Source organism: Anas acuta, chromosome 2, assembly GCF_963932015.1.
Source record: "Anas acuta chromosome 2, bAnaAcu1.1, whole genome shotgun sequence".
NCBI lineage: Eukaryota > Metazoa > Chordata > Aves > Anseriformes > Anatidae > Anas > Anas acuta.
The window spans coordinates 6,348,663-6,376,616 of record NC_088980.1 but is presented as its reverse complement, the minus strand read 5'-3'; the positions used below and the strand labels follow the sequence as shown (position 1 = coordinate 6,376,616).

General features: G+C 42.2%; 1 protein-coding gene across 1 annotated transcript; it reads left to right on the top strand.

Annotated features, from left to right (window-relative positions):
- The first annotated feature begins 8 nt into the window (after window positions 1–8).
- Window positions 9–21,458, top strand: EXOG (exo/endonuclease G). Its single transcript, XM_068673374.1, has 6 exons — window positions 9–228; window positions 1,343–1,492; window positions 4,916–5,055; window positions 6,696–6,772; window positions 9,606–9,720; window positions 20,870–21,458. The coding sequence occupies exons 1-6, from the start codon at window positions 81–83 to the stop codon at window positions 21,329–21,331; spliced, it is 1,092 nt and encodes a 363-aa protein (XP_068529475.1). The 5' UTR covers window positions 9–80; the 3' UTR covers window positions 21,332–21,458.
- The last annotated feature ends 6,496 nt before the right edge of the window (window positions 21,459–27,954 follow it).

The following is a 27,954-nucleotide window of genomic DNA, read 5'->3' as shown; positions in this document are numbered from 1 at the left end:
GCCATGGCGGGCTGACAGAGGGCGCTGCAGCGCGGCGCCGCCATCCTTGCTCTCTCTCTCCCTCCCTCCCTCCCTCCGCCATGGCGGCTCTGCCCCGCCACCGCCGCTTTTTGGGAGGTTTCGTTTGCGGGGCCGCTGCGGGAGCTGCCGCGTCTTGCTGGGCAGCCTGGAGGCTTCTCCGGAGCCAGAGCCAGCCGGAGCCGGCCCCCGAGCGGGTCCTGCCGGAGGGTAAGAGCTGAGGGGGCTGAGGGGACGCGGGGAGCCGCGGCTCCATAGCGCAGCGCGGGGCGGGAGCTGCTCCGCCTCAGCGCGGCCGCGCTCTCCACAGCCTCCCGTGTCCCCCCCCCAGAGCCGCTCCGTTCCCCTTTGGAGCTGCTTTTTTTTTTTTGGCTGCTTCCTCCGTGGAGTGCCCGAAGGGGGCAAAGGAGGGCGGAGGGATGTTATATTGGGGGATTCAGGGCTGAAAATGGGGTTATGAACGCGGCTTCCCGCTCGCAGCCAAGCGGTGCGTGAGGGGAGGGGGTGCCTGCGGCTGACAGGATGGCTGACCCTGTGGGCAGCTGCAGCAGCCCTGCGTGGTCTGGTCATTTGGCATGTCTTTGTAAAGATACAACAAACACACCTACACATATGTTTACTTATAATCCCACAGGTCGGGCAGGCCATAAATAAATTTCAGCCCTTTCGCCCCCCACTTCCCTAGGGTTTCAGGTGTGTAGGGAAGGGGTATTGAGGGTGCCTCAGGGTGTGGAGGGAGTTAATGTATTTCTCTGTAGTCTGAAGGCTTTAAAAGTAAGTAAGGTGGATGCAAATATTCTTCCATTAGAGAAAAATGTTTAAAAAAAAAAAAAGTCTTACAGTGAAGTTTTCCTCCATTCAGCAGTGTGTAACTATTCCTAGTGATGGTAGGACTTGTGCTTAACACCCTGATTTGCAAGGGGGAGTCTGATTTCTGGCTGGGTCCCTGAAAGGGGCAATCTGTGTGTTGGTACCCTGTGTCCTGAACTCCTCTTTGGCCGATGAATCCCTGAATAAATGATAGTTTCTCCTGTAGAGGCCAACCCAGAGTAATTGCTGAGTAAATGAGTGCAGGCATTGCAGTGAATGAGTTAGTCCTAGAGCTCAGATCCTCCTGTGAGGGCATGATGGAAAGCACAGCTGTTTTTTGGTGCAAAGAAGTTTCACTGGATTGCTCTCTTAATTATTTTTGTCTTTAATTGTGGCAGTAATCTCAAATAGCTCCCTATACAGTATATCTACATTCACAGAGATGCTTCGCTTACTGTCTTGTTTCTGATCACATTTCATCTTTGGATTGCTTTCTGTTTATTTTTCTCTTCAGAACCAGTAGAAGACTCTCTGCTGGAAAAATATGGATTCCCTGAAGCTGGAACAGAGACCAGATGTTACACAAATCATGCACTGTCTTACGATCAGGCAAAGCGTGTGCCTAGATGGGTGATTGAACATATTTCAAAACAGAAGACACTGGGTATGTAGGTGTTTATTTACTTAGATTTACGGCACTGAGAATAGGTTTTGCACTTCACAGGATGCGGACCCAGGAATAAACTGGGAGAAAAACCCTGTAGTGATCTCTAGGTATGACTTTTTCCAGCTATTCACAATCTTACTGGAGGCAGTAGGCCTCTGGATGGATGTCAGCTCTGTTACATTTGAAGGCTGATATTGCTAGTGAATTAAAAGAGATCTGTCACTGCTGGTTGACAGGTCTCTTCAGTATTCCTTATCTTGCTGGGATTTGTCTAGTATTGCATGTATAAGACAGGTCTGCATGACACAGCCCAAGGGCTGAGTGTGAAGGGGGAGTGAAGAAGAACTAGAGCTACCTTCCATGAGAAGAAATTTCTGTTGTGAATTTATGAAACAGTCTAAAAGCACCAGATCGGTGTAGCTGAATCAGTATAAACCTTCTAAGTCATGTTGCAGGAGGGAAGCTTAACTTCCCTCTAATAAATATGAATGGATGGAGAGAAAGTAAGACTGAAAATTAAACTTTTACCTTATTCAACCTGAAAAGTTCAGTCTCAAGTCCCTCAAATTGTTCTTGCTTCCTTAGCTAGTGTAGTTATTTCTGTGGGACAATTTATGTCAGTTGAGGCACTGCCCCAAATGAGTCAATGCCTTTAATAACCAGACCGTTTCACCTATAGATCTTGAAGAGATTTGCTCAGAATGTGAAGAAAAGATGAATCTCTGCTTCTGAGATAAAAATGGAGCAGAGGGCATCAACAGTTATAATTGTTCAGAGCTAGATAATGCATAGCTACTCACTGCAGACATTACCTACTTTGATGCAGTTCTGTTGTATTTTCTGACGTGCATTATCTAATAGTCTGTTCCCTGTTCTTTATGCAAGACAGGCTTAGTGATTTTTGCTGTCAGTGCTGAGTGAAATGTGAATGGTATACAGTCGTTATAAATCAAGTTTATAGCATTAGTTCAGCTTTTATAAGGTGAATTATTAGTAATGGATAACTGTATAATTGTAAAATGTTTTATGAAAGCAGTAGCCCTCTAAATACATCTTTATCACTGTCTTCAAATTACCTTTCAAAATTAAAAGCATGATCCTGAAAATATTTATAACCCACCCCTAAGTAGCATCATTGATTTCCCTTCTTTCAGAGAAGAAAGCGGTAGTTCCAGGCTTACTTTCAAGCAGGCCTTAAAAGTTGAATTGTTAAAACTTTTTCCAAATGATCAGGTACAACTAACTGCAAATTGAAAATATGTATCTTGAGACATTCGACTCAAGATTTATATATAAGAGCTATTGTAAGTGAGATTTGGGGCATACCTGTGTTGTTCAGGGTATCTGTCACAAAAACCTTCCGTGTACTGGAGTTTTTGAACTGAGAGATGTAAAAAAAAAAAAAAATAAATAAAAATGGGGGGGGGAGGGAGTGTTGGAAAGAACTTAAGTGTTTAAAAAACACAGTGGGAAGGCATTAGCTTTAAATGTAAATGAGGTCTAATTACAGGAGTAATTCTCCATTTTATCAAAGCAGTGGACAGAGAATAAATCTTGATATATTTTCCATTTTTCAAGTTTAATTGATAAATTACGCTTTGTGCTTTGTCTTAAATAGTGAGATGAAGTGTCTTTTTTTTTTTTTTTTAATGATAATTCTGTTGCTTTGCATGCTGATAACATCATCGGTGTTGCTTCCTAAGCATCGATCCTGTGTTAAACTATCGTACCACATTCTTTACAAAAAAAAAAAAAAAAAGAAAAGTGAGAGCTCCTTCCTTCTACCTGCGCTGCATAAAGATGCTTTGACCACTCTCCGTTTTGACATTATCTCCGAATTACCTCCATGGACATATGCACAGATAGCCAGTGAAGAAGAGGAAATTGCTTACAGACACTGGTTTCTGATCTGCATTATCAATATGTCTGCACGTTTCCCACTCCTTCCCTTCTTTCTTGTGGTCTTTAGATATTCTTGGATAGAGAAGCTGCCAAGTGGAGAGCGTGGAGCACAGCATGCATAGGGTGTGTATGCACTCAGTAATATCACTGAATGTACATGCACAGTCAGCTGTAGAAGACTTAACTTTAACAACTAACAGTGGTAATCATTGAAAATTGCCCTTCATGTTTTATTGCAAGAGAAAGTACTTTATGAAGTGCCAAGTTTGAGGAAAATTCTTGTGTGCACAGGCCCTGATTCATGCTTGAATGCAAAGAGATCATGTAATGGTCCTCTATATATTGCGTGTGTGAAATTTTGCCTGACACCCTGTATTTGCTGAAGAAAAATCAGCATGCTGGGGATTCTTTGAATTATATTGGCATTTGGAAAAAAAATGTGGACAACAGTGATGGTGCTTGAAGCTCTCCCACCGCCTGCGTGGCCCTGTTGCACAGACTCAGCCTAGTCAGCCCTTGGGTGTTCCTCAGCTGCCTCCATGGCACACCTTGCTCGTAATGGCTGTTCATGGATGGACCCAAGGCTATTCCCTAAGAAAAACGGTGTTTTGTTGGAGGTTTTCAGTGCCAGAATAAATCATGCAAGTCTTCTGGCCATCACCTTTTCAAGGAAGTGGCCGATTTTGGGGTGAAGTTTTCTCAAAGTTGCAGCCTGCTCTGAGAAACTTCTTTCCCAGGGAGCAGACTGGGACTTCACACAGTGCAGGGACACAAAAAGGTGTATGCCCACAAAATCTGTAAAAAAAAAAAAAAAAGCCACAGGCTCCCTGGCAGATGTAGCAGCTTAGTTTGGGCTGCCATCTCTGGAACAGTTCAGCTAACTCCTCCCACAACCCTCTGCAAAAATAAAAATAAAAACTGTCTTAAAGAAGACTTAAGCCAGGTCATTTTTGTGCATCATTTCCAAATGTCCGGAAAGGCAGCAGGGGAATCCCGGAGAGGGGCAGGAAAGCTCTTCACTTAATTCTATGCACGTGAAGAACAAATGACTTGATGTTCTCTGGAATGGCCTTACTACTAGTGGGAAGTTTATAAAATAAAGCTATTCCACTTCCAGGCTAGACTTGGAAAAAGAAGAAATGCTTGTAGTGGCTCAAACATTAAAAAATTGAACTGCTGCTGGTGAAGATTTGTGTATCTTAATTGTCCTAAAAAGAGAATCTGTACTGGTTTATATCTTTAGCAATCTTGCTTTTAATATTAGTCTGCCTTTATGATAAGGGTAAACTATTTTTCTTTCGTTTTTCTCTATAAAACAGTAAAAATGCAGTCTGTGGTAGGGAAGGGTAGTGGGAATGGAGGTAGGAACTGGAGCATGGATCTGTAAGGAGAATTCTTCTCTTGTACGGCTGAGGAGAATATTCAGATTATTGTGTTGAATCCTAAAGTGTGGGCAATTTGGTGAGATGTCTTGTTGTTGATAGTTTAATGATAACAATCCAGTGTGTTATTTCTTAGGCAATGCAGACCGAAGGCACTGTAAATTCAGACCAGATCCTAACATCCCTCTAATGTTCAGTGCTGTCAATGAAGACTACCTTGGGAGCGGGTGGTCGCGAGGACACATGGCACCAGCAGGAGATAACAAATTTTCAACAGTAGGATTTTTTTATTTATTTATGTTTATCGGAAAGGGTGAAAAATACTCTTAAGAGTAACGTATGATGTTCCTTTCACTGTTTTTAGATGGAATACAGTCTCATTGTTGAAGCACAGACCTGATTTCAGACTTAAAAGGTCTGTTCTTGATTGAGCATTGTAGGATGCTTGTGCAATCTAATTCAGGTGTCCAAACTGAGTGAAATTTAGAGTCTCAAATGGGAACAAAGAAGTTGAGAACCTTCACCAGCCAGACCTCACAAGTGTCTTCTGAAGCTCAGTCAAAGGGAGACGAGGAGAGATGACTTCATTTCAGCCAACAGGTGCTGAAATGTTTAAGGCTAGATTGGGCAAAGCAAAGATACTGTTAAGTACTGCTCTACATTGGCAAGAGGATTGACTGGATGATTTAAAAAGCTTTTTTTCCCCTTTCTGGCAATGTATATGAGGTAAATTAGAACCTTTTTGCCATAGTTCTTTCAGTCTATAAAATGTCTTCACCTGCCATTTGTTTGAGTTGTAAGAAAAGCATGCCCTAATGCCTTGGCTGACTAACAAAGCAGCCTCGGATTTATTGGATCCTCATGTGAAATGTGCCTAATGCAGGCAATTTGTCAATTAACAAGCAGTTTGAATTTGTATTTCTGCTCTGCGTAGTAGTATGCTCTGGGGCAGAGTGACAGCATGCTGGCATGTATCGGATCAAAGAACCAGTCGTTTTATTTCTGCTGGAAGTGTCTTGGTGGGAGGTTATTTGTGATGCCTGGGCAGTTTTAGCAGATGAGCTACCTGCACGGAGAGATTCTCTACCTGGTTTGAAATGCAGTGAGGTAATACAGTCTTTCCAATACAGAGTTATAAAACCTTAATTTCACGGTTTAATTAGTGCAGGCAGTGTTTGCCCATTACTCTAAAAAGTTCTGTCAGCACCTTCACTTTGATGAAGAAGTATCTGAAAAACATTGACAGCTGTAGAACCTGTGAAGATTCTGGGTTAAGATTTTGGATTTTTTTTCCCCACTGTATTTCCCTGCATATGTGTAGTTGTTTAGCCCCAGGTCATTCACATCTCGAGATATGCAAGCTTCAATTCAGAGAGGTTTCTGACACTTTTAAAGCATAAAATTACGCAGGTATGTAGGTGTTTGCATGTTAAGGTCCCATCATTTCATTACCTGCATCATATGTATTTGCAAGATTGTAAGATAGAGGTGAATATTCCGTCTTTTGTTCTAACAGAAAGAAAAAGCTGGTGAATAATCACTCAAATAAATGAAAAGCATAAGTGAAAGCATTGTCCCCTTTAAAATAAAGAGTATCTAGTTGCTTCCAAAGACATTACAGTATTGTGAGTCTGTTAGCATGTTAATTACTACTGTGCCTCTAGAATTGGACATTCTTGTACTGTTTCTGTCCAAAAAAAAAAAAAAAGAATAGATCCAATTTGCAAGGTTTGCTTCTTAGTTTTACACTTCTTATTCCAAAACATTTTTGTAGATACTCTGACTCAGCTTGTCTGACCTTTTATTCTGGTAATGGTAAAACTAAACTAGAAATGGCTTCTGATCCAAAAACTTATAAAATGTGTTTACAGCTCAGATGTTTCAATGAAATGATACTATTTTCTTTCTTCATGCAGAGAGCTATGGCTGAAACGTTTTATCTTTCTAACATTGTGCCTCAGAATTATGAAAATAATGCTGGATTTTGGAACAGGTGAGAAATTACTTATAAGGAATTAACTAAATGAAAAATATCAGGCTATCTGTAGAGATCATGTCAACCTTCTCTGAAAGGTAACAGTCCTCACAATGCAAGAGCAGTATAATGGCTGCTTTAGCTCTTTATTCAGGAAAACTTTACAGGGCGTTTATTTAGAATAAAATCATTTATTCTGGCTGATGTGGGTAAAGATTCCAGGCTTAACATTTCTGTCTGTAAGGAAAAATAAGTAGGAGCAGGGAAGTGGTTTAGATCTAGTTTTAACACCTCCAAAAAATCACTTCCAATATCAGAGTATCCACATCTCTGTACGTGGACATCTGTTCACTTTGAATAGGAGAACTGAGTGCTCCCTGCTGAGCTGTGACTACTCCAGGGCTTTTTTAGGTATTTCTCGGAGTGCTGGCTTCCAAGTAGCAGTCAGGCAAGTTCTCTGTTGTTTGTGAATGCTGGCTGGATCAGCTGGGAGGTGAAGCGAGTGGAAGTAAATCTTACCTTTCTTTATGTAGGGTTTTTATTCTGTCATCCCCTTGAGCAGAAAAAAAAGCCTAATAAAACGAGCATTCATTCTGTGCTTCTTGCATAGGGCTTAAAGAATGTGAAGACTCAGAAACAGGAGGGGAGAATGATGAATTTCACAAGGCTCACTCGAGGGAAGGTTGGCAAAATCGTGTACAGTATTGTACTAGAAGTATGTCAGAAATGCATCATCGTTCAACGACACGCACCTGCTTTCCAGTTTTACAAGAGTGCATATAAAATCATATGAGGCATTCAGTAAGGTTACACTATTTTATAGACAAATAAAACGCTATAACGTTTTAAGAGATGTTTCTGTTTTGTTTTAATACCTCGAGTATTTGAGCGTAAAATTTCCTTGTACTGAAGCTAAGCGCTGGAACCAGTTTAAGGCTGGAAACGCTCCTTATTTCTCTGGAGCAGGATTGGTGCCTGATCAGGAAATCATGGGGAGTATTTTAGAATTTCCCCTGCCACTATCAGCCCCACAATTTAAGCTGCTGTTATAACTTTCTACCAACCCCAGCACCTTATCGCCACAGTTTAAGTACACAAACCGGGCATTTGTGTCACTTGTTTCGTCAGTCGCTTTTTAAATGATAGGTAGTTTTAAGGGTACTGTACCTCTTATGTGTTGCATCCTTTCCTGTCTTCAGTACTCCCTTCCTTTCTTGATTTTAATCACTTCTTGAATTGTCTTGAGGTGCAGACAATACAGTTTAGACAGTTTAACAGTCTGATGATTTTTAAAGTGGTGTTTGCCCTCCAGCTGCGTGTTTTTGCTGCTTTCCCAGTTCCAGCTCTGATATGTGCCTTATTCTACAGCGAGTCAGCTCCATTTACTAACCCAGTTAAACTGATCCACATTTTGGTTTGGTTTGTTACATTTCTGCCAGATTAGAAAATTGGATCAACTGGTGAGATGAATGCTAGAGCCAGCGTGGAGTAGGACAGTGCAGCTGGGGCAAAAAAGGGGAGCAAGGGGAAAGAATTGCAGGACTGTCTTTCAGGAAACTTAGATAGTAAGATATTAGATTGGGTTCTTGATGTGGTCTAACTGTTCATTTGTCATTTTCTTTCTACCAACGTGCTTCTTTCTTCCCTTCTGTCTTGAGTGTAACTTCATGGTTCCTGTAGTCTGATCTCTGTCCCTGCTACCACTGACAACAGTCTGTTCCCTAGCTGCCTTTATTCACTTTTTTCCCTTGTGCCAGGTGGTGTTTGTATTGCCATGCAGGGAGATGTCCAGAGGAGCTGAGCAACTTGGAAGCAAAGCTAACGAGAGCAGAAAACAAAATTAGCTTGTGGTCAGTGCTTTGGCTTGTCACATGGCAGCGCACTATCACCAAAGAAAAATGGGTTAATTCCTGCTAATTCTGATTTGTGTGAGCTTTTTTAACTCACTAACCCATCACAGGAAAAAAAGTCTGGTTTTGGTCAGGGTTATGGACAGGTGAGGAGTGCTAAAGCTGGCCCAAGTGAGAGGTATGAGGAACAGGAGGGAGAAGGGGGTGAAACTTTCCCCCGTGAAAGCAGACATATTATCTGGGGTCGTCTGTCTCATGTTCTGGTCTCTTTGTCCATTTGAGTGAGGTACAGTTCTGTCTTTAGTAAAAGCCCAGTAGGTGCTCACTTTATGTAATTTCTGTAACACCTGGGATGTTAGATCAGAGTGTTTACAATCTCCCATTTTCTGAAATAAAGCTGTGATCCGGAAAACTTTTTATTTGGGGAAGTATTTTATGCTGTAAACTAAATCAGCTAGTTTAGAAAACAAAAAGAATGTTAGTATTTCTGGAGTAACTCTTTTTAATTAGTTATATATCAAAAAAAGCAATAAGTAGGCTTAGCAGGAATGGCACATAACAACTCTGGAAGTTCTTTGAGCTACAGAAAGAGCTGCTTGTTCAGGACATGGATTCCTTGGGGAATGCATACACACCCAGTAGTGTGGTAGAACCATTTGAACTAAGAATGCCACAGCCTGTTTAAAACAAGTGTCTTGCTAATCTAATCAATAGTTATCTTTCTGGTGTCAGGTGTGGGATTAAGTAGAGAATTCAGATTTTCAAGTTAGATGGCAAGCCTACAGGAACTATTTTCAGATGTGTGTGATAACACACACCTATCTATACATAAGTGAAACTGGAACAAGTGGGAAGTATGGCTTGGGCCTGTGGTTTACCTTCTTTGGCATGTCAATCAGTCATGTGAGTGTGAAGTCCTCTTGCCCTTCATAGTCTGTTTTGAAGTTTGTTGTGTTAAGTTTTCCCATCTGGCTCTACTCAGTCTGACAAATATGTTTCAGAATGGAAATGTATTGTCGGGAATTGACCGAGAGATTTGAGGATGTCTGGGTAGTTTCTGGACCTCTGACCTTGCCTCAAACAAATGATGATGGAAAGAAGAGTGTTACTTACCAGGTATGTACTGGGTTAATTGTGCAGTGGTTATACTTTTTTAAATTACTATTTAAGAACAGGTTTGATATCATTGCAGCTTGATAAAACAAAGTTAAACATCCTACTATGGACAGTATGTCCAGTAGTAGGTGGGACTAGTTCATTGGAAATATCTTGCCTACGTGTTAAAAATATAATTTTAAAATTATTTGTTTTATTTACAATGAGAGAACTATTGAATGTCTTCATGATTTGCAGTAAAACTATATTCTGACTTCTGTGTGACAGTGTCTAAGCAGAGCGTGGGTTTTGCGGATTTGAATGTATCTGTGCAGTCACTGATGTATTTTTTTAGAAACACTGAGCTACAAAGGTAATGGGGGTTTTTCAAACATGTTTAGGGGATTGCAATGCCTGTGCTCTGCTAAAAACAATTTCAGAAGCAGTTGGTGATATCCCATACGTATCACTTAAAATCCCAGTTGCAAGGCCTTATCTAAGAACAACAAAGTCAATTGAAAGACTTCATTCAAGTTCGGTAGGTTTTAGGTGAATGCAGTATAATTGCTTGTCCATTGTACTGATACCTATTTTGGTCCCCCATTTTATTATTTGTTTTAAATACCTTGAAGATACGGGTTTGATCAGGCACACTCTCTAGAAATTATCGCTGATAGACAAACAGGAAAGGTTATCATGTTGAAAGGTGAATTTATGGTTGCTTGTCCTAACTTCTTGTAAGCATGCTTATAGACATCTGTAGGATCTGTAAGGTTCCTCAAAAACCTTACTGTGCTCTTCTGCCCCTACTGTAATGACATATTATTGCTGTTTTCAGTTGTTGAATGATGCAAGCATAATGCAAATAATAGGGTATTTTGCACCTCTTGAAAAAAACACTTCTCCATGAAAATAAATGCTCAGATGAACTGCAGCGTCAGCTTGTGAGTGATTCAGCTGTCCAGCTAGGTCTCTGAGGAGCAATGAATGAGCTTGCTATAAAAACAAACCCTGTAGCTGAGAATATGAGAGATGCTAAAGAGCGAGATGTTCGGCTTTCAATGCTAGCTTGTTTAGCAGTGAGATTTAGGCACTATTTCTCTGTTCTGAATGCGATTGGAAGTTTTTTTTGATTGAGCTTGGAAATCAGTAGTGACAGAATGTGATTTTTCCTGTTCACTTTTACCTGTTTACTTCTTTAAAACCTATCCCTTATATCACCCACACGTCTATAACCCTGACTGTGATGAAATCACTGCTTTGGTTTTTGTTTCTTTTTTTGTTTGTTTCCCTGACAGCCCTATGTTACGCACATGAAAACGCAATAATTATAGTTCATCTTTTTCATGTTGGGTGGCAGTTGCAACCTTCAGTTCCGACCTTGTATGCAGGTGCTGATTGGCACATCCTTCCACGAGGTCCTTAATGAAGTAGTGCAACAGAGAGAACCATCCATGCCGGCTTGTTTTTGTTTGTTTCCTTGGCTTTTTTTCTACTGCTATAGAAAGATACATCAGCACACAGGAGTCCAGCACGTACCGGTGACAGTGTGAGATATGTGGCAAAACCACGTAGCTGGGAGCAGAAGGGAAATGTTCCTTTTCAGCAGTGTCAAGCTTAACATTTGGCTCACTGTCACACAGAATGGTACCGTAAGAGTTCTCCAGGTTTGCACATAGCTTGCTGGAATTTGTTTCCTTGTAGTTGTCAAGATACTGCATTTATTTACCATTAAAAATACAGCTTAGTCTTACATTGCAAAGAGCTAAAAATCCTGAGCAGACTTGAAAATTTTATAGGCTAAAATGATTTTCCAGAAAGCAGTTGAATCATTTATCAACTGCATCTATCAACCATTTTGGTTTAATACTGCTCGTCTTTATTTTTTTTTTCTCTAGAGAAAGTGTTTGCTTAGAAGAGGAAAGATTACCTTTTCTGAAATACAATTATGGCTCTACATTTTGGTTTTGAAATGTAAATGTTAGTATTCCACAGGTAAAAAATAACAGCAGACACTGCATCTTACTGCCTTTATTCAAAGTAACTCGATACCAGGATCTGGTGCTGGAATAACAGTGGCACAAAATGTCCGTGCTGCTTTGATTATCATATCGTTCTGTTCTTGTCCGTTGCCAAGATGTCTTCATCATCTTTGGGTTTGATGACAACTCCGGTCTTTTACGAATGTTTTATCAGTTTTGGTCTTAATATAAACTATGAAGTGAAGTTCAGTGTGGAGTTGAAAAGGGTGGAACGATCACACTCACGTGTTTATTTCGCCTTTTGGCCATTCATAAATCCTTCAGTCAGCTTCCTAGGATGAGATTCATTATATAGATTGATTTGTATTTAAGCTGTATTTAAGAACAGATAATACTGTCAGCAGGTGGAAAAATAAAATGTTGATTGGGGGTGAGGTTGGGTTGAATATACAATTATTTGAGTTGGATCCTGTTTGGGTACGCTTCTAAGCGTAAATAAATGCAGGCTGAGGATTGTTTGGTTATTGTGAGATTTCTTTATAGTGTAAGTGCCTTTGTTTGCCATTGAAACCCTCCTTTAGGGGGAGAGAGTTCAGAGTAGAGTGTTGAGGGATTTTTTTGGTTTTGATTTATTTTTTTTTCCTCCATCCATCAACACGTACTCTTAGAAGAGGGAACACAACCTGTGAAAACAGTGAGGAGAAGTTCTTTTCAAACATACACAATTGCTGTCATCGCCATTGATTTTGGTAGTCTAGGCTTCAGCCCCTAAAACGAGAACACTTAAAGAGTTTGCAGCTGAATGAGAAGGGAAGGTACCTCTTAGCCATCTTTCAGGAGCAAACCCTGTAAGGTTCAAACAAGTGACTTAGAAATGAAAGGCTTTTAGACCTCATTGTTTGGGCTTATGAAGCTGATGTGGGAAGGTGTCCTTTTTCTTTGTGTGTGCTGTTTAGGGAAAAGTGCTGTAGTGTACACCAAAGTGCTGAGACTTGCAACGTGTCATCTGGCAACATAACTGTTAAGGCTGAGCTCCTTTCTGATGTTGTTCTCATCCTACAAGACTAGAGATGTAGAAGAAGAAAACACACAAGTACTACTGTGAACGTGTCCACGTTCATTTGCTTCAGTTCCTCTCTTCAATTGTAGTTTCCTTGTTTTTTTGGCTAAAGAAGTGATGAAATATGTATCCGTGGCTTTACAGGCTGGTGTTTTTCTCATCAGACATCCAAAAAGGTTATTTTTAGATCACTATAGAGGAAAAACAGAGCATCGGTCATGGCATTGTTCCCAGTTCCTGCTTGGACTCTGGTACCATTTGCTGTTTAATTCCAGAAAGGGAATTAACCTTGAACTCCTTAGATGCCAACGTTGTTCTATCTATTGGCTGAACTTGCTGTATCCTCAGATATGTTCTGTCATTTCATCTGTCTCCAGCAGTGGCTTTTATTGCAAAGAGTAGATTGATGACCACGCTTGGTATCTGAAAAATACATTTTGAGAATGTATGTAAAATAGAATGCCAACAGGAAAAATCTGTTCTGTGTCGTTGGACAGGCAGATGCAGGTTTTTCATCTTCGTCCAGATCAAATCAAAATGACATTGCCTCGTTTTGTACGTTGCTGCTCTCCAGTGACTGTCACTTCGGTGTTTTTCCTCTGTCAGCAGATTTGGAGTTGGAAATACAAATTTTGCAATAATTCTCCTGCATCGTGCTCAACCCTCCACTCTCTTATTCCCTATGCCACTGTAGTAAATGTTAATTTGAGAAAGGTTTCCCATTAAAGTAAGTATGGTTCAGATAACACTTTGTTTATTGCTTGAAGACAACATTTTCCTGTACTTTTTAGTGAGCTCTTTCTGGAATCAGGTCTACGGCTTAATTTTCAAAATGGAATGGCTGCTTTCCTAAGCTGAGCCAGAGTTGTACAACAACTGAACCAGAAAATACACTTACTTGTCATCTATTTCTGTGGCAAACAAGTCCCCAGGACACAAATCACACCTCTCAAATATAAGATGGTACTTTATGGTTTCCCCGGTCAACTTTCAGAAGCAATAGAGATTCCCTTATAGTATCTCAACCAGAAGAGCAGGAATCTTTGTTAAAGGAAAAAATAAACCTGGGAGCTACTTGTTGGCTTTGCCAGATGTGCTCAAGACTACACAGACACCTAGGGGATGTAGGTCCATTATACATGTCTCATAAAACCTGCGTTCAAATGGGTAGTTACTAGATCAGCTGGTGTAAATGACCAGAGTGCTGTCAGCCCTAAATTTAGACATGATGTACAAGTGAAAATAATAGACACTGGGTTAAGATCGGAGGAGAAGAGACACCAAAGGTGCAGGGTAGATTTATGGGGTTGCTTTTATTTAGCACTGTAGCACTCCTGAAGGTTCTTTTATTATAGGAAGAGTGGTGATAGGGGCTGTGGTGGATCCAGTGTTTAGTGTAACCTGAATGGATTTTGTGGGAGTAGTAGTCTGTCATCATGTAAACATGGCAGTGGAATGCCTGAACACATCCTCTTGATTAAGACAAAGAAAAAACAACATGGTGGAGAGTGTACTTTAATGCTGTAATTGTGGTTTTAGGCAAAATTTTTGTTTTACCATCTCATTTCCTTTTTTTAATTTATTTTTTTAAGATTGCCAGATTTGGCAATAGCAAAATGACCATAACACTTTTTTTTCAGAAATACATAGATTTGGAGAACTTGGCTGTGTGTTTTTGTAACAGTTCATTAATACATTTTTATCAGTACTGTTTTCTATTTTCTGTGTTACCAGAACTGCCTTCATAACGTTCAATTCTTGTCAACGCTATCTGATAGAGTTCTCCCAAATACTGTGGGGGAAAAAAAAAACCACTATCAGCAGAATCAGTGCTGCCTAACACAAATCCAGAAGGAATTGGAGTGAAGGCGGTTAAAGCTGTCACAACAATCAAGTAAACAAATTATACTGATAGGAACGGGATTTTTTTACATTGCCAGATTGTCTGCTTCTATATAGAATTCAATATCAAATTATAATGAGCTCCTGACTGTCAAACACAGGGTCGTATCAGCAGGAGGGATACTATCTGCAATAAAACATCTGATGGGCCTGGTCAGTGGCATGCTGTAAGTTGCAGCTAAAATGAAACAAGCCTCTCTTTAGAGGGAGGTGCAGTCTTATTTTGTGTGATGGGAATGTCCTTTTTAATTCAAGAAACGTGACGGACGTCTTAATTTCGTTAATGGCCAGTTAGATGGAAGTGTTTTTACCTGGTGAATTGTACGTGTGCGGTTTTCAGTCCATCCAGGCTTGCAGTATGGCTTTGTTCTAAACTCAGGTTATTAAAGACAGGGTAGGATGGAAGAAATGGTTCCTGGAGTGCAGAGGGAAAATCTGCAGCTATCGTTTTAATGTCTTTGTGATGATACCCTTTGATGCAAGGACTCTTCAGCTTGTGCTGGCAGTTAAGTCATGATTGAACGTGATTTCTGTTTACCAGAATCTCAGATAATTGCCAGTCGAGAGCTGGCACTCGCTGATGAAAGGCTAGTCCCTTCTGCTAATTCTCTTTGTGGTTGATTTTCATTTTCTAGTCACTAGGTGGCAAAATACTACTTTCACATTCATGAGTCCTTACTTTTAAAAATTATTCCTACCCTTTCAAAAGAAGATAAGTTTCTTACTGCTCAGGGCAGCTGTAACCAGCACAATGTAAAACGAAGATGTGATAAAGCTTGTTTTAAAATGTCTAATCAGAATAACAGTTCTGCTACTGTTCTAATGCAATCTTTCAGGTATTCTGCCATTACGCCCTTTATGTCAGAATGGAATTTTCTTTCTCATAAAGCCCAAATTGTGATTTTTAGGGACTGCTTTTTCCTGTCTTTATCTGATTACCCCCATGAAGGTGACATTATTTAATGTCGTATGCTTTAACTTATCCTGGATGCTGTTAGCAAATGCCTTCATTCTTTATTGTGATATTTAAGCACTCTGCAGATGTTATCAAATTTGTCCTTATTCAAATTAAAAAAATAACTACAAGCAAGAATAGTTATGAAGAAATATTATGCAAAAAGCCAAGTTCAGGAAAATCCTCATCCAGTGACTTAGGTATGAGACTGAATTTATCAAAGTTCACTAGTTCTCCATGTTTTAAGAAATCTTGTTGCTCCTGCCTTCATCTTTGTCTATGTGTGTGAGCTCGTTAAGTGCTTTAACTGCTGTTATGTTTGTTGTTTTAGCAATATTTAAGCATCTCTAAATGTTAGGAATTGTGTGCGTTTTGATGGCCCATCCTTGTGACTGCTGTCCGTGTTTAATTGGGCATAACATTGAGTATAACATTGAGTATAAAGTTCAGACACACTTGTTGAATATCAGTATCAGTGTCAATGACAATAATAATTAAAACAAAAAAATAAACACTATGCTGAAAATGGCGTTGCCGTAAAGTTGCATTATTAGATGACATCAGTTCAGTTACAGGGCTTCAGGCAGCACCAGATCACTGTGGAAAGCAAAATACAAGGGAATAAGCAGCTCCAAAAAGTTAGGGCAGTGAACATAAGTATGCTGAACAAATACAAACAAAAAAAGTGAAGTCATATCTGAAATTTCACATCAGTATCCCAAACGATGATGGGAAAGGAGTACTTTTACTGCTGTAAAAAGAGGATCTTTAGGTTTCGTGCATTTTTTTCCTTGTCATGAGGATGTTGACAATTGGAAAGTTTTAGCAAAAGTTTACAGGAATAGAGAAGACTTTCCTTGTGGCCTGCTCTCAGCAGGGTGTGAAAGCACGTGGGACAGCAGTGATTTTCAATATGCCATGGCTGTATTTTCGAGATTGTTGTATTAGCTTGTGAGATGTTTCTGAGTCACATATACTATTAAAAACTGCTGCTCTTTTCCAGCTGGGACAGATAGCTGTTGCAGGCATTGATTGCTAAAAGATCGTCTGCTGCCTGTGGGTAGACTAGCACAAATCAAATTCAGCTTCTGTATGGATAATCTTAGCCCATTTTCCCTTTTTTTGCATTAGGGGCATATGTTCCCTGCCTCTGTTAGGCATGCATTGAGGATGGGGGATAAAAGGGATGGCACAGGTCAGGTTAGTGACTCAGGCTGCTGTAGTTAGGTGGGAAGATCCTCTAGGTGGCAATAGGAAATGACTTGTTGAGTTTGTTTTTCTTACCAGTTGCTTCTGTTGCAAACTTCACTTCTGCAGAATCACACATTGCTTCACTCCCTGGCTGCTGGGCTGTGTGTTGGGCCAGTGATGTGGATTCATTCCTCTGCAGCTTCTGTGTCAACTCCCAGAGAAAGGCAAATTGTGGCATATTAAAGAACATAGTCATGGAAATATTACAGCATGCTCCAGAACTGCATTTATTTTTTAACAGGAATCACTGCATCACACTGGCAGCAGAGCTGATCGGTGATGCTTCCTGTGTGTGCTTCATGTAAGTGCTAAAGTGCAGAAAAATCCTTGTCAGGCATATTTAGTCTGTCAGAGAAATGGGGCACCCTCTATTTTCCTTCCTTCCTACCTGCAGAAAGAGCTGGTGGCAGGGCTTTAACACCCCGTTTTGTGCAAGGAAAGGATGCTGCCGTGGACTCTGGCCATTTGGCAGGCTAAGAATTTGTCTTAATCATTTTAACGGTATTAGAACTCAGCAAAGTAATTGCAGAAAGAGTTTATTGCTACTCAGAGGATACGGTATAAAGCCTGTGCACTACTTAAATTTTATTCAAATCCTCAAAAGAGAGCTTGTGCGGAACTGAAGTGGTACATAAATTGCATGTATGGCCATTGCCTGTGCTGAGTTGAGTTTTTTAGAACTGCTTTTCTCAAAAAAAAAACCTTCCTTTTTCTGGAAGTAGTCCTCTCTTTCCTTCTTTTCCTCCTTCCTTCATATACAGTGCATAAATGTGCATTATTTTGCATAGAATATATAGATATATATCGGGGGGGCTTAATATTGCATAAGCATAGGGTCTGTTTTCCCTTAACACCCACTCCAGGCATTCAGCATTTCCATTTCGTACCTAACCACTCTCTGTGCAGCTCTGTTCATTCCCTCGCCTTTCTCTCCACCCACTCAAGTCCTCAGCCTCCATCCCCTGTTCCCTCTGCTAGCTCGCTCGCACACATTCACCTGTTTGTTCTACACATGCCATATATATCCCCTAATTGGAGGTGCTCCCAGCAGCTCCAGCTACCTGTTCACCCTTCCTCTGGTCTTTTATACAACAGACAGAGGATGCTGGTGTGTGTTTGTGCGTGGGAGGTGTTGAGGAGCGGAGAGGACAAAGCTAAGGAGGACCAAGGTGTTATGCAGGTATTTATAGCAGGAAAAACTTTGCAAAGAGCCCTGGAGAAGGCAGCGCAGGCACAGGAATGATGATGAGGGGTTGTTGGCCCAGGAGAATCTGGGGAGCAGGGTTTGTTCTCAGTATTGCCTTCTCTGGGGGGGGCCACAGCAGCTTCAGGGTGCAGCACAGCTGTGCACAGCCTCTTCCTTCTTCTCTGCCCTGCCCTGGCAGCGTGCAGGAGGTGGGACTGGAGCACAGGCTCTGCAAGCTCCCTTCTCCACCAGGAAAAAAAGAGCTCCAGCCTCTAACAGCATCAGTCGCTGCCTGCGCTCAGGTGAATATGGAAATATGAATCCCCTCCTCCTCTCCCCCTGGGGGCTTTTCATGCTGCTTAGCTCCCTCCCTCCCACCCCCAACACGTTGCATGTGCTCCCCGGTTTGAGTGCCAGCTATCTCAAGCAGGTTACACCCCGGAACGCCTCGTTTTTGTAGTTCAGTGTAACCCACCAGGTATAACAGTGGGGCGAAGCGTAGTTTTCAGTGTGTTTTAAAATTACCTGTACGTCAGTCGGCTTTGATTATTTATGCAGTTGATCCTGAGGAGCTGCAACTGTGGTTTCACCCACACTGAATGCTAAATGTAAAGTGCTTTGACACTCGGGAGCTCTCATTTCCCTATCAAGACATCTGTCGTAGAAAAGGAAAAGTAGCTTTGGCATAAGGCATTTATTTATTGCTTTCCGTTTTCAGTCACTGCTAGATGTTTAGGCAGAGCTTTATTTAGGAGAGTGTTGGTGGCACAAGCAAGATCATTTCTGTAGAAAAGTGTAAACTACAGCAATGCTGTTAAATAGCCTCGTATGGGGAAGGGGAGGAAATATCTGTTTTTGGTAACAGAGTAAAGAAATCTTAAGAGCATGTTTGTCAGAGACTGTAGTAAAGTTACTGCTACGTTGTTGTGCAAAACCTGGAATAAATCCTCTGTATTTAGAGGCTGGCCTTTCTCCTAAAGGTGCTTTTCTCTGGTTTCAGCCTAACCAGAACTGGCATCAGAGGTAGAAGACACACGTCCAGCACTGAACGGTTAGAATAGACTGAAGTGAACTTTGTTTCAATAGCCACGGTCAAATTTTAATATAAAAAATGTGTTTCCTTTTGCAGAAGTACCAACAACTCTCAGAATAAAGCATACATAGGGAATATTTCTTCTGTGGTTGAGTTATACTGTATATATAAATCGACCAAGCATGTCTGAACTGATACACCAACTTAGCTTGTAAAATACTTGCAATTAATGTGATCAGTTGTGGCAGTGAAATAAATGCCTGCTTTCTCTGAAATTGTGTTTTAACTGCATCTAACAAAGGCTGTCAGAAATCAAATAAGCAGCCTTCGCTTCTGCAGGTATTGCAAGTACTGGAAATACTACCAAATTACTGGATTTGATGTGAAAACAAGATGCCTTTGTAGTTCTTGCAGGGAGTCTGTATCTTTTTCTTCTGCTGCCGTTAGAATAAAAGCACGAATTTTTGAAGGGTGGTTATGCAGAAGGGTTATGCAAAACTGAAACTTCCCCTGCGTGAGCCTGTTGTACCTTGTCGGCACAGCAGACCCAGTTCAGCAACACTGCAGAAAAGAAGAAAAAAAAAATAAAAAAGAAAAGCCTAACACAATGCATGCATGAGCATCGCTTTCTGAATAGAGATTACACTTATCTTTGACAGGTATCTTCCCTGGGACTAAGTTTTGAGACAGGGTGGGGTATCTTCTGTGTACATATGAGTTTACGGTGGGCTTTGTCTGACATCAGATTCCAGATCATCCCATCCTGGTGCTTCAGTTAAATTCCAGGATCCTGATCCGATTGACACAGCAGGAAATCTATTACATACACGCTCATGAGTTGAATCATAGTGAATTCATGGAAGAAGCAGATTCATCAAATTATGCATTTTCTTTGGATAGACTTCCTTCAGAATACTGAGTCACCGAATGTACTTTATATCCAGATCCTCTCAAAAATGTATTTCCTTAGGTAATACAGCTTGTAAAAACAGCCTATATAAGGGTATTACAGATATGAAAAATGACTGGCAGAAGGTAAGTGAGAGCTGATTTGAAATGGGTGTAAAAGGTACATGATTTGGAGCAGTCAGATCAGGATTCATGTAAAACGTATAGATCCAGCGTTACTGAAAAAGCGTTAGCACTCAAAGCACTGTTAGCACTCAAAGTGTTAACAATGTGACGCAGCAGGACAAGAACCTCTACCATGCCTTCATGTCAGTTATGCTTACAGATCAGCACCAGAGGATTAGGGAGCTGGGCTCTTGGCTGACTCCCTGTTTCCAAATATGTTTTTCGGATTCGGTTCCAGTTCAGTTTCAGCTGTAACTGAAGTTGCTCTGGTTTGCAAGTGCTTGGGAGATTTAGGTTAAATTCATTCTTCTGCCAGAGCTCCTTGCTCTGGATCTTTACAAATATCTAGACAATGACAGGCTAATCTTTTGGCCTTTTGTCTGCATCGTTGTTTTTAACACTGCAATGTGAAGTCAGTGGTGGTATGAGAAAGGCAGAGAACCTTCTGGGAGAGTCTTCTACCAACAGTGGCCAAACAACCCTGCAGCAAACTGTTCTCTGCCCTGCTTCTCCTCTTTGAGAAAGAGATTCAGATATCAAATGACTAGCTCAGTCCTGACTGGCTGTATGAGGAGCTGCAATGAAATTGTGCTTTTCCACTCTAGCTTCTGGTCTGATAACATTGCACGTGATTTCAGTGTGTAGTTACGTGCTGGGACTCCTTTTTAGAGGCAGTAGGATCTCTTTTCCCCTCAGTTGACAAGATCTGTGTCTTTTCTTTTGACAGGTAATTGGAAAGGATGATGTGGCTGTGCCATCCCACCTCTACAAGGTGATCCTTGCCAGACGGACCAGAACGTCGACAGAGCCCTTGGTGCTGGGGGCTTTTGTGGTGCCAAACAATCCCATAGGCTTCAGTCACCAGCTGACCGAGTTCCAAGTAAATATTGAAGAGCTGGAAAAAATGGCAGGTTTAGTTTTCTTCCCCCAGGTGGACAAAACCAAAGATGTTAAAAATATCTGTGAGGTGGACACCTGTAAACTGATAGGCTTCAAGGAATTTACGTTGTACATCACCACTCGAAAAGTGCAGAGTGCCCGTACGTTGCACCGGTTGGAGAAAGCCATGTCAGAGTTAAAGGAGGCAGGAATTGAGCCTGATGAATATCTCCTAAAGCTTCACAAGAAGAAGGAGGAAGAACTACTGCAGGAAAAAGAAACAGCAGCTAGAGAGGGGAAAGCTGGCTGAGTACTTCTTTAGGAAGATGCTTGGGTTTTGTACTTTGAGAAGGGAACTGAAGGCAAACAAAAACCAGGGCTTTATAAACGATCCTTTTCTGAATAGTGAAAACAATAAAGAAACATTTGGAAAATGATGGGTTTGGAATAATGTTCATTCTTGTGTAACACGATGCCCACATGTGGCTTGCTGCAGTGTTTAGGTATGGGAAATGAAAATGACCCCTTTCTGTCAGGAATAGATTACAGGACCTCCAGAAAAGGCTTTGTGCTATTTTCCAAGCTGGACGTCAGACTTGGGGTTTGTACGGAATCCCTTCTAGGAATATTATAAAAATAGACAGTAGACACCTTGGGAGTATAGCTGGAACATGTCTAAATGTAATTCAGCCTGCAATTGTCTTTCAGAATGATGCTGTAGAAACGGTGGTAGTTTCTGGGATTTTTTAAGATTAGATTAATTTAGAAATACTTAACACATTTAATAGAGGTTTGTAAGGCATAATCCAAATCCCTTAGAGTCTTTAGTTAGTTGTGACAAACAAAACACATTGTCTCTTACCTCTGCTGACCTTGCATGCTTTGGATACCATAGCATGTCAGTAGCTGTCAACTGTTGCCCTCTGCAACAGGCTTCTTCCCATAGGATTCTGCAAATTTAAAAAAAAAAACAAAAAACAAAACAAAACAGCTGAGGCAGAGTTCACACAAGTTGCTACCAGCATAGATTAGGTTTTAGAAATTAATGTAAGCTATATCACTTTAACCACTAAGTTTGGACAGACGTGTTTTGTTGCTTATTGTTTGATTTGAGAGGTTAACGCTGCTCTTTTCATTTGTGGTGGTCACTCGCTGGCTTCTTGCCCAGCATCATAGGCTTTGGTCTGTCAGCTTTGCAACATGAAAGCAGATTGACTATAAATGCATTTCCACTTCTGTTGCAGCTGCAGCTGAAGTTGCTCTGATTTTCATCTTCTTGGGATATTTTAATATATTTTTTCATTAGTTTTGCACTGTGTATGCATCTTAGTTTCAGACATAAATTCGTGTGATTGTATCCTGTGAGATTTTATGTCTGGAAAGAGTAAAAAAGTCAATATTTAGAATATTTTTTTTAATGAAAAGCATCTATATAAATTCGGAGTTGTGCAGTAAAACTACCTTTAATAGTTTTATTGTGAGAACTAATAACTTCTGAGAAAGGGTCTCATGCCAGGCTGAATTGGGTTGTTTCCTTAAAGGATGAATCAGGAGCATTATTTGGCTATTGTGAATCATTGACATGGATGTTCTAAAAACTATATAGTTTCCTTCGTCTCAGTTCAGTTGCACTATCCAAAAGCAGATCGCTATAATGTCGTTATGGTTCCCACGATACTTCTACGTTTGCCAAGAACCCATTTACAAAACCCAGGCATTTAAAAGCAGAGAAGTGTGCCTAGCTAAGGACATCGTAAAAGCTTACTACCCACATAAATTAGAGACAGATTGGGCGAAATCCTGACAAAATGTTTGCTCATTTCAATTTTAGCCCAGAATTTTGGTTGTTAATCTTACTGAGTGTAACAAAACAGTAAACTGCAAAACAACAACCCACCTCTCACTGTGTGGGATATAGATGTCAGCGTTACAGCCTGGAAGAACAAACTGCCTGCTGCTTCGTGTGTATTCTGAGGGCCTTGCATGTGCTTCGCAGGAGTCCAGGCAGCCCTTAGAACTGCCTTCTGGTGCTGTGGTGGCATCAGCTGCTGTGGAAAAGGTACCTGGTAGTTGTTTTTGGCATCGACTTTCTCATTTAAACACTACCCAAGATATTTATGGTTTTAATTCCACCTTTCTCTTAGTCACCAAAGTTTTCAGCTGAGAGGATAGAGAGGTACAGATGCTCACGCACACCTAGCTACCGCTGAAACAGATCTCAGTGCCACAGGTACGTGTCCAACTGGCAAAAACTTGTGTTTGGACAGCACCAGTTGCATGTGAAGAACTCATCTCCCTGTTCTGCTGCCAGCTTGCTGTTACAGCAGGAGCACAAGCACTGAGGGTGACTCTTCTGACAGAGGCCAGCTATGAAAATAACCCTAACCCGATACCTCCTTGGGCCTTCTGTGCCCCACTGAATTCCTGCAAGCCTCAATTACCGTAATTTTCATGCCTTGTGGCTTACTGCATCGACTCTCTGTAATTTTCAGCTGTTTCAGCATGCTTGGTGTCCCTCAGCTTCCCTCAGAGGGTTGCAGCAGGTGGTGAATGGTGAAACCGTGTCCGTGGTGGCTCACGTGCCAAAGGTTTCTATGCCATGGTTCACGTGCTGAAGGATATGGTCACCTGCACGTCTTCGGCTGGTGATGTCGCCTGAGGTAATTGTGGAGTCTAGCATGTAACAAAACAAATGTGTTCTCTTTACTGAGAAATACAGGACAAGTCATGGCAAGGGGGAGTGGGGGCTGACTCAACACCAATTTGAGCCACCTCCACAAGAAATTGCTTCAAGATCCTTCACGAGAATAGTGCTTGTGTCTGCGTCCACCTGTCTTTCCCTTTGCGTGCTTAATCACTTGCAGCTGTGCATCTCTAGCGACGATGTGAACCCCTTGATGCACCTACGTGCCAGGAGTCCCAGAAACAGAGAAGACTCCTTCATTCCTCCACTATTTCAATATGTTTGTTTCTAAAGCTAAGTAACTGACTTTTGAGGGAAGTTGACAGCTAGACTGGCCGTGGCCTGATACAGTAATTTTTTGATATTCCACTGACGGCCTACTCCTGATTGTTGCTGCTATCTTGAATCAGGGGGAAAGTGGTGGTAAATAGGATGATGCTGTCTAAAATACCACAGTGAGAGCTGCTGCTGTGCTCAAGGGCTCTCAGCTCCTGCTTCGCCAAGGCTGGTGCTGCCTGGGTTTGCAGCCACCGTCCCAGCTCAGTGTGCTGTTGGTGTCTGGCCTTTTGGTGGCAGGCTGCTTCTGCAGTGTCGGCCTCAGTGGCCAGAAATAGTGGGGGATATGGATCGTGTATATCTGGCCCGTAATAACTTTCTTTCTGCTTGCGATCTACTAAGCTATCCATTTAAAATGAATTGTTGTTTGAAATGTTGTACTGACAGCAGTGCAGGATGGAGCTAATGATTTTTCATGGATAAGGGTTTTGACAATGTTTTAAAGTGCCTGTAGATTGACCGGCCAAATTGAGTATCTGCTCCAAAGACAATTTTGAGTCCAGCTTCTTCATGAATCTCATTCTGGGTGAGGATTTAACTCCGTAGCCTTGCAATAATATTGCTTTGCATCTATAAAAGCATCTTATTGAGCAGTTTTAAGTTCTGCTCTTTATTTTTTTGTGTGGTTGGCTCGCTTTGGAGTGCTGTTTTGCAATTTTCAATTTGCACTTCAGTGGAAAAAAATGGGTCTCATTAGCTAGTTATGCTAAGGGCTGTACTAACCTGTGGAGAAACAGTCCCTGTCCTGAAAATGTAATATGTATTGGATACAGTAGATAACAAACTAGAAGGGGAGAACGTACACACCCAGAAATTTGGGTTAAAACACATAAAGCGGCTTGAGTTTCTGCAACACCCAACTTTGTGTCCTTTCCATTGCTGGAATCATCTCCCTGACAGAGACACTTGGGTGTAGAATAAATGGAGACAGGTAGATAGAAAAAACAGGATTTGTGGAAGGTACAAACCTTCCAGCAGTGACTGCTGTGGCAGGTGAACACTGGGTTTCACTGAGGGTTTTCAGTCATGAGCATTTTCATGGAACTGGCTAGATAAGCCCTTCATGGAAAACCATCCAAGGCCAATATGCCACCTGGTTTTGTGAGACATCCAAGCAGAAGTCCTGTCACAGGCCCTTTTATTCAGTTCATGGCCTTGAAGCCACTGATGTTCCAAGTGGAAACCTCCACTTCACATAAACGCTGCTGAAGTGGCCGGCTCAGGCCTTGCTGGGGCTGCTCGTGGGGGAATCAGCCTGGCTTGGGGCCTTCCCTGGGGGATTTGAAGGCCTCCGGTACCCCAGGAGGCTCTGGAGGAGTTCATCACCCAAAATACACAGCTTAAAGAGGCACTGGCAGAGGAACAGGGAAGCAGGGTTAGGATTTGGTGGCAGCTTCCAGAGCAGTGGGCACCTCTGGTACTCTAAATGATTGGGACTCTTTGTGTTTGCACCTGAAGGGAGGCTGCAATGAGGATGGAGCCTGGTTCCTTTCAGTAGTGCCCAGCGCTAGGACAGGAGGCCATAGGCCCAGCCTGGAGCCCAGGAGGTTCCCCTGACCCCAGGCAGCCCAGAGGCTGTGGGGTCTCCTCCTTGGAGAGCTCCAAAAGCCGCCTGGCCATGGGCCTGGGCACCCTGCTCTGGGTGGCCCTGCTGGGGCAGGGACTGGGCCCGAGGGACCCCGAGATGCTGCCAACCCAACCCAATCCCTTGGTGCTGTTAAACCCATGGCAGCCAGTGTGAAGTAAACCCTTTCTGTCTCCATCCAGTCCCCGTGTGTTTGTTGCCTGGCAGTGAAGCTGTGGTGGAATTATGAATAAACCCCAAAGAGCTCTTACTGGTAACCTGGCTCAATGGGTAAGTGAAGAGCAATTTTGCTGTTATTTTGAATTGTCTTCTCCTGCAGTTACACAGGAAAAGCTTTTCTCACCATGCAGCAAAGCAGATCAGCCAGTATCGGCAGGGTTGTAGGAAATGTTCCTTTTTTTTTTCTTTTTTTTTCTTTTTTTTTCTGATTCAGGTCCATCTAATCAGCTCCACCTACACAGTGCTGGTGTAGCCAGTTCTCACACGCTTCCTAATAGCCATCTGCCTGTGCAATTAATGGCTTATCTGCCTTTGCCATGCTTTGGAAAAAAAGACCAAACAAGAGATTTGAGTATTTCCTTCAAATATCTGAACTGTGTGCATGGATGCTCTGGGATGGGTGCTCAGCACTGGCTACAAACACACACACATCCCCTTTCCCATGGTGTAAAATATTACAGAGCGATAGGCAGTTCCCACTATGCCCTTCAAACAGGGCAGGTTTCCCACCTGCCATGTGAAAAATTAATGGCTGTGGCGACATAATATTCCCAAAATACTCGCTTCAAACTGCTGAATGCAAGGCTTTTGATGTTGGTTTAAGAGGTACGGTGGCTGGCATCCCAGCTTCCCTGCCGGTGCCTTCAGCGGGTGGGGAGAGAAGTAGAAAACATTTTTGGAACAAAGTGCCTCCAGCTCTGCTTCAGATGCAGAGTGGAGGTGGTTGGCTGCTTACAAAGGTAAGTTTGGCTTGTGCCAGGAATAAATGTTTTCTGGGACAACAAATAAAGGCCCTTGCAAACCTTCTCTAGCAGCTGATGGAGCAGGGCTCAGCATTGAGCATGGCTGGGGCTAGGAGCTACAATGCTCCAGAATCAAGCCCTATCTCCTCATCGCACTGTGCACCCATCTGGAGGATGGCCTTGTGTGAGCTGGGCAGCTTGGATCAGGCTGGGTCCACCACTTTTGTTGTGGACTGGAGCCATAATTTGCACTAGGAGCTGGTGTTTGCTCAGCAGTTGGTGAGCACCCGCTGGAGGATACAGCTCTGCACAGTAGTTATAAAGTAGAGGCGAGAGCAAACGAAAGCAACATGTCTCAGTCTGGTTAAAATCACATGTGGCTTCTGCTTCAGGTCCGAATTAAAAAAAAATAAAAAATAAAAAAATTCATTTTCTAGTAGTCCAGCCTTATTTTACTCCCATTTGGAAAACAAGATGCATTCCTCCCTATGTGGCTGTGTTGTGACCCAGCTGATGCTCTTTGGCAAAGCAGTGCCCCGGGAGCAGGCTGGCCATACCTGAGCACTTGGGGAGCTGCAGTGGGACACAAAGTGCAGTGAAATGACACCATAGCTGGATTAGACAACATGACTGTGAAAGTGGACTTGGGCTTGGATTTGTTTTCAACAACTGAGCCCTGCAAGACGCAAGGTAAGCCACAATGAGGCTGTGAGAGCAAGGCAAGAAAACTGACCTAACCTGTGGTGCTGCTGGAAGGGGGGTGCCAAATCATGTCCCTATGCCATCAGCCCACAGAGATGTGCTGGTGATGGGGTGTGTTTCCCTGGATCTACATGCTGCCCTCACACCCTGCCAGGGGCACTTGGGAGCCCTGAAAGTACCTGTCAGGGCCAGAGAGTGAGCAGAGCGATTGCTTTGTGCAAATTTGCGTGGGTGACAACTTCTTAACCTTTCCTTTCTGCTTTGTCGCAGGCACCCTGTAGTCTGCCAAGGAACTGTAGCAGCGGCTGTGCAGGAGCAGCAAAAAGGTTGCAGCAAAATCTCCCCAGCCTCTTTCATCTTCGGGTGTTTAAGTGCATGGGGAGATTCCCGCAGGTGGGGATGCGAAGGGTGTGCCCGTGTGGAGCCAGGTTCTGCATGTGGCTGCGAGAGGGAGCTTTGCCTCCAGGGTTACGTTTTCATTACCTGAGATCCGTGCTGTAGCGAGTAGGCGGTTTCAGGAGAGAAATTGATGTTCTTGCCCTCAGAATAATTCCTGCCAGTAGCAGAGTATCCCTGTTGCCATCTGTGGAGTTGCCCATTTTGAATCCTTGCTAGGGGCTGGGTGTCCAGGGCAGGCCACATTCCTCTTGCAAAAGCAGTGTCCA

What these genes read in the sequence shown, in the direction of transcription:
- EXOG (XM_068673374.1), top strand. Translation starts at nt 81, where the DNA reads ATGGCGGCTCTGCCCCGCCACCGCCGCTTTTTGGGAGGTTTCGTTTGC. An exon ending in CGAGCGGGTCCTGCCGGAGG is followed by an intron (nt 229 to 1,342) that starts GTAAGAGCTGAG and finishes TTTTCTCTTCAG; the next exon opens with AACCAGTAGAAGACTCTCTG. An exon ending in AATGCTGGATTTTGGAACAG is followed by an intron (nt 6,773 to 9,605) that starts GTGAGAAATTAC and finishes AATATGTTTCAG; the next exon opens with AATGGAAATGTATTGTCGGG.